The sequence below is a fragment of the Populus euphratica genome, unplaced genomic scaffold (genome assembly GCF_000495115.2).
Source record: "Populus euphratica unplaced genomic scaffold, PopEup_1.0 scaffold160.1, whole genome shotgun sequence".
In the NCBI taxonomy this organism is placed as follows: Eukaryota; Viridiplantae; Streptophyta; class Magnoliopsida; order Malpighiales; family Salicaceae; genus Populus; species Populus euphratica.
In genome coordinates, this window is record NW_011500045.1 from 187,675 (window position 1) to 194,255 (window position 6,581).

Here is a 6,581-nt window from a genome sequence, read left to right on the forward strand (position 1 = left end):
GTCTTTCCAAAATAATTTATTTTAAAAAAATTATTTTTATTACTAATTATCAATCAATGAAATGTGTCATTAAAAAAGATATAATTATTATCTCAAAACAAAATTTTACTAAAAAGCAAGCTATACTTTCTAACTTTTATTTTGAAATTGAATTTATCAAAGGTGATATTGATTTTCTTTAGAAAATTTTTACAGGTTCAAGATGAGTATTTCAATCAAAAAAATTAAAGAGTCATATATCATAATCTCTTCGAGAACAATTTACTTAACCTCAAGTTTTTTTAATTCAACCAAAGTCAAGCCTTTTTCATGAGATTAGTTTTCACCTTAACCAACCAGTTCTCAATCCTGTCAAATTCCCTTGGTTATACCACTTCATCTTTAAACTTTTTTCAAGCTTTACAAACCCTAGCACAAAGCCTCATTTCAAATACATTATCAAGATTTTTTTAAAAAAAATTATCAACACATATAAATCAAGGAATTATTATATATATATTTTTTGAATAGGAAAACAAAACTATAATGAAGAATCTAATAAAATCATTCTTTATATTTTTCATTCTTAATTCTAATTTTTCCTGAAACAATTGCAAAAAACCAAACAATTTTATGAATTTATCTTAATTGACACTTATTTAATTGAAATAACTCATAATCATGATATAAATAATTCTTCTAGAATTGCATATTTCAAAATAAGAATTTTAAAAGTTTTAACCTATCAATATTGAAACTAAAATCCTATACCTAAAAGAGATTTTCTTATAACTTTCAACTTTCTAGATTTAGTTATCTTAACTATCAATAAGTATAGTTCAATATTCTTTATTTAAAAAATTATAATCATTCTTGGTTTATTTATTTTGATAAAAGTTGTTCAAGAATTTTCCAGCATGGTTTCCAAACAAACAGTGGTAATACTTTTTTTTAACATATAAAATTCTACCTCAAAATATTTTGGAAGCATTGGATCTATTTGCATTAAATAAACTTTCAAAATATATTCATGCATCCTTACACTTCATCTCCACCTTCTGGGTCCCTTAGATCATCAGGTAGGACTTCATAATAATGCATAAGTTAAAATTAGTATTTTTTTTCAATAAAAAGTTTATGTTTTGTATTTATGTTTCTAAACATTAAAAAAACTATTTAAATATTGTTGAGTTTTGAAAATATCCGATCCATCAAAGTTATTATAGAAAATGTCGTATTGTAATGATCATAGCAATCCTTACCTAATTCACTTTCTCAATTTTTTCAGCAGTTTATATATTACTTCTCTAAATTTTTATTCTTTATTTTCAAATAAGAAATTATTGTTCGTAATGAAATTTACATGAAACGATCATATCATTTAATATGTGATCTTAGTTATATCTTTAAAATATTTTTATAATACTTTTTTAATTTTTATAAATAATATCTTTAATTGAATTTAAAATTCTATGGCGTTTAAAGTTTGTATATCAGAAAATTTATTTAAAAAAAAAACAAATGAAGAAAAGTACCAAAACATGGGATTTTAAGAGTTTTTATGCATTAAAGAGTATGAAAATCTTTGTAATTTGATGAATATATTTCTATTGAAATAAATCATTTGTTAGAAACTTGAGTCAAAATTATTAAATTTTAACTTACAAAATTGAACTTATTCTACCTCTTTTTTCCAAAAAAAAACATTAAATTATTTTTATCAAACCTGCTTTTAATTTAAAATTATTCTAATTTATTTTTCAAAATAATTCTTGAACTATAATTTTAATTTAAAATTATTCTAATTCATTTTTCAAAATAATTCTTGAACTATAATTCAAAATTAAAAATAATTTTTTTATATAAATTTGTTACATCTTCATTTATTGAATTAAACGGAACGATATCTATGGTAAGAAAGATCTGATTTAAGATTTAGTTTAACAAATCACGTCATTTCATCGAGAACTTATTTTGCCAAACGCCCAACTAGATTATTCCAATAGGGTTCCCATTTCTGAAGGAAACAGGTATAATCACCCAACTTTCGAGCCTGGATTTTGCCCAGTAGCACAAACCAAGGCATGAGATGGTTGAAGGGAGTAAAAACCATAGGAACAGTAGCCTGTCCAAAAATGGTGCATATATGTGGAGAGCTAGATTGCTGCGATTACATTCGGGCAGGTAAACAGGCATTGCAAAAGAAAGTTATATAAATTAAAAACATACAACTGTTTAGCGCAGGACCCTGCCTAGTTCAGTGAGTTTTTCATGTCTTCCGTGCAAATACATGAAAGAAATTGGAGGTTTCACTCCTACCTCACATTAACAGCAGCGCTGGCAACAGCAAAGGATTATTTCGAGAGCGCCAGCGAAAAACCAGATGTTTACACATATAACCTAGTCACAGAATCCATTTCCCGCATGCACACAGCAAACGGAAATGAAAAGGCCGCATCCATTCCCTAAGCTAGCCTCTCCAGTTGTCCTTCATTAGCCTTATCTTTCGAAGAGCTTCAACGGGGGAATGGCAACCAACCTTTGCCTGTAACAAAACAAGCCAAAACAAGTTATCAGATCAGCATTGTCGGGGGTTGGTGAAGCAAAAACAGGGAAAACATGACAGACCACATTCCATTTCCAGAATAGTATTACATGTCATCTCCTTAGCATAGGATTCATGCTGTTAAAATACAGTCAAAATCCCAATCTTGTTAATGAAAAGTGAACCTGAACATCTGGAAGCTCTGCACGCATGAATGGATTTGTCTCCATTTCTTCCTCTATAGTTGAAGGAATGGTGGGGAGCCCTGCTCTGTGTTGTTTCTGAGCCCATGATAGCTTCTCCTGAATCTTTACATTGTCTGGCTCAACCGTCAAAGCAAACTGCAAGTTCTTCACAGTATACTGGGGAGCACAAAAGCAAATGTCGCAGGACATCAAAAGTAGGGAATGACACTCCAAAATAGACTGGGATCAACAAAGCAGTTAATAGAACTTTGCATTTAGTTGAACTTTTCCAATTAAGATTGGAAATTAATTTGTGGACATAAGAGTTCCTCCGGCAACTTGGGAAAACAAAACTCACTACCACGCTTGAATTCTACCACAAAGCACAACTTGGCGTGGCTTACTCCCACACCCAGCTTGAGTTAAATAATGCATCACAATGTTTCTCATTTGCATTGGTAAATAGCATCTCATTGCTTTCCATTATATTAGATATATCTCTAGGGAAAGCATTGACCCTTGCCCCTCAATCGACAGAAACAAACAGCACACACCCCCTCTCAAGTCAAAACTCTTTGTACTTGAAACTTGCATGGGCCCATATTATCTTTTGCTTAATTTTTATTAAATAAATGGAAATGATTAAATTCGAACTCATGACTGTTTGGTCATCAAAACTTTGATACTATATCAAAGAACCATCTCAACTCAATAGCTTAACCTGTTAGGTGAGACCTCAAAATATGATTTATATTATTTTCTAACATAAAAGAGAAGGAAAAGAAACATACACAACACATGCATACAATTTATTTGATTGTTATGGTACTAATTGAAGTCCACATTAGCTGGGAGCATTCATGCATCCAACCCCAACTTCTCATCCACAAAAGATAAGAAAATTTTAACCAATTTAAAGGTACTGAAAAGAAAAATGAAACTAAATAAAGGGAAAAAAAATCCTGACCTCATGGCCACAATAAACTTGAGTAGGCTTTGGCAATGAACCCAATGTTACACAAAGTGACTGATACATCTGTTCTGCTGTGCCTTCAAAAAATTTCCCACAACCAGCAATAAACTGCACATCAATGTGTATTTGCATGAAGCTGATAATTGCTTCAAAGCTCTCTTCAATGAAGAGAGGATAAGAAATCTCCCAGACAAAAGAATTTCATCTTCATACTGTTATCTTAAAAAAATTCAATCCAATAAAAACAACTGATGAGCTTGAGGGCATCCTTTGAACTTACCAGTGTGTCGCCAGTAAAAACAGCTGGGTCCTCTCCCTCCTTGCCAGTCACATAATAACTTATGTGGCCTTTGGTGTGACTGATAATAGCAAGTCGAAGAAAGAACAGAGAGACAAAAAACGAAATAAAAATATATTACAAAAGCCTCATGAGAGAAAAAATCAAGGAAATAAGAACGATATGTCTCCACAAAACAAGACAGAAATGCAACATATATGTGTGTGTGTGTGTGTGTGTGTGTGTGTGGAAAAAAAAACAAAATAAAGAAAATCCCACGCCCTCGTAGTTTGATTGTGAAAGGGAGAAGGAATGTTGTCCAGTCCTTCATATCCCTCAATCAAACATGTACAATTTCAGCAAATGCATTCCCAGGAGAAGTAATCATTACACTTCGATAATGTAAATAAAATGCAAGGAAGTGTTCTAAAAAATTGGTTAGCCTCAAATATATATAAAGCACAACTGGATAACATCAAGAAACAAAGAAGCTAACTTCACTGATATTCAAGAATCCAGCTTTGCTTAACAAGCTAACTTTCACTATAATAATTGAGCAAAAAGCCAAATATCTTAAAAAAAAAAAAAAAAAAAAAAACACCATACCAAGGAGTGTGAAGAGCCAAAATATTAACATCAGCACCCAGTGAGACCTTGTCACCATTCCCCACTTTATCAGTGCAACCCTTAACATTATCAAGTGAGCCACCATACACCTTAATTCCAGGCACCATCTCCTTTATCTTCTCATTCCCCCCAGCATGATCCCTACCAAAACACAGTTTGATTGATTACTACTTACTGTACATGGTTACCCAGGGTGGCCCATATAATCAATTTGAGTGAGTGAGCCATTAATAAATCGTTTAGAGTATGAAACATTCCACTAAAAAAGGAAAAAAAAAAGGCAGATATGGAATAGCCAAAAAAAAGGAGGAGGATATTGAAGAGTAAAAAAGAAAGGACCAGTGATGGTGAGTAGTGAGGACGAGCTTGAGATGGAGCCCATGTTCATTGGCAGCATTAACAAGCTTCTCGGGCTCGACTGGATCAACAACCGCTGCTTCTTTAGTGCTCTCATCAATGATTCTAAGAAATTATTCATATAAGTATAATAACAAGTCAATAATCTTGTATATATTCGAATAATTGAAATCCCAACAGTAACATAGATATCCAGGTACTCACAGGTAAGAGTAGTTGTCTTCTAAGCAAGGAACGTGAAATATCTTCATTTCTGCTGTAACTTCAATTACTCGGCTGGGTCAAAGAAGAAGAAGCCGGAGCAGGAGCTACAAAATAGGACAGCACACCGCACACTGTTGGAAGCTGTTTTTGGGTTTTTTTTTTTTAAGTAAATTTTAGAAAAGCAGATTAATTTTTTATATTTTGTAATGCAGTGAAAAGTAAATTAAAAAATACTTAATATTTGATCATATTATAAAAAATAAATTGAAATATAATTTTTTAATTTTTTAATTTTTTAAAATTTATTAAAATAATAAAAAACAAATCTTACAAATTAAAAAATTCAATGAAAATGAAATTAAAGAAATTTAATTTCATAAACTATTTAAAATAAAATGAATAAAAATCAAATTTAAAAGATAAAAAATTTTAAAAAATAAAAAAATAATTATTATTTCATAAATTATTTCAAATTAAATAAGTAATAATAAAAAATAATGATCAAATTTGATGAATAAAAAAATTAATTAAAAAATAAAAATAATAATAATAATCATTTTTATAAGGGCCAAATTTAATATAACACTTACATTTTAAATGATGAAATTAAAAAAATATTTAAAACAAAATATATATAAGAATAAGATCAAATTTGATATAATTAACAAATAATATAGCATTTCTAAATTTTTCATAACTTTTATAAAATGCTTTATATTTAAAATAAAAATATATATTTTTAAAAAAACTAAAGCAAATTTTTCTTTACTAAAAAATATTTTTTATTAATTAAACTTTTCTAATGACAAAAAAATATAAAAAAATTTAAAAAATAATTTCTAGAAAACCACTTTTCATCAAACAAATAAAGCTTTAAGGAATAATAGAATGTTTTGTTTCTCAAATATGGATTCTATCATTGTATTATAGCTATAATTAGATTTGTTATCCATGCTCCAAAGTGAGCTAGGTAAGTTTTTTTTAATGTAAATAAAATATTAGGTTAAAAAAATCAAAGATTTGAAGATTCAATTGATAATTTAAATAATATGAACAAAACAATATCACAATAATAAATAATTTTTTAAAAAATAACAACAAAAAAATGATAAAAAAACCAGACTGGAGCTCATCTAGATTATTAAATAACTAAATATTAAAGGGTGAAACTATAAAAAAACTAAAAACAATCTAAAAAACTAAAAAATAAAAAAATAAAAAAACTCTATTAACTCGAGTGAACTCAAAAAGCCAATGATTATATATATAAGACTGGGACAATCTTATATAAAGAAAAGCAAAGAAAATTTTTGAAAAATAAAATTAAAATAAATTAATTTTAAAAAAAACTTACATTAATTTTTAAAATCGGTGATTCAAATCATAAATTTAGGGCTAATCCAAGATTTGAACGCTAAATAAATCAATATAAAA

The 6,581-nt window shown here is 28.7% G+C and overlaps 1 protein-coding gene across 1 annotated transcript; it reads right to left on the reverse strand.

Annotated features, from left to right (window-relative positions):
• Positions 1-2,125: 2,125 nt before the first annotated feature.
• Positions 2,126-5,307, reverse strand: GLY2 (Metallo-hydrolase/oxidoreductase superfamily protein). Its single transcript, XM_011001331.1, has 7 exons — positions 5,148-5,307; positions 4,926-5,048; positions 4,566-4,727; positions 3,963-4,041; positions 3,677-3,790; positions 2,710-2,886; positions 2,126-2,524 (listed from the first exon to the last, which is right to left on the reverse strand). Exons 1-7 carry the CDS (start codon positions 5,192-5,194, stop codon positions 2,450-2,452), a joined length of 777 nt encoding a protein of 258 aa, XP_010999633.1. The 5' UTR covers positions 5,195-5,307; the 3' UTR covers positions 2,126-2,449.
• Between the last annotated feature and the right edge of the window lie 1,274 nt (positions 5,308-6,581).

Bases quoted from the DNA above. Each gene is read 5' to 3' on its own strand.
- GLY2 (XM_011001331.1), bottom strand. From the start codon at position 5,194: ATGAAGATATTTCACGTTCCTTGCTTAGAAGACAACTACTCTTACCT. The intron at 3,791-3,962 runs GTAAGTTCAAAG...ATTGATGTGCAG, and splicing joins TTTTTACTGGCGACACACTG to TTTATTGCTGGTTGTGGGAA. The intron at 2,887-3,676 runs GTCAGGATTTTT...TGTGCTCCCCAG, and splicing joins AAGTTTATTGTGGCCATGAG to TATACTGTGAAGAACTTGCA.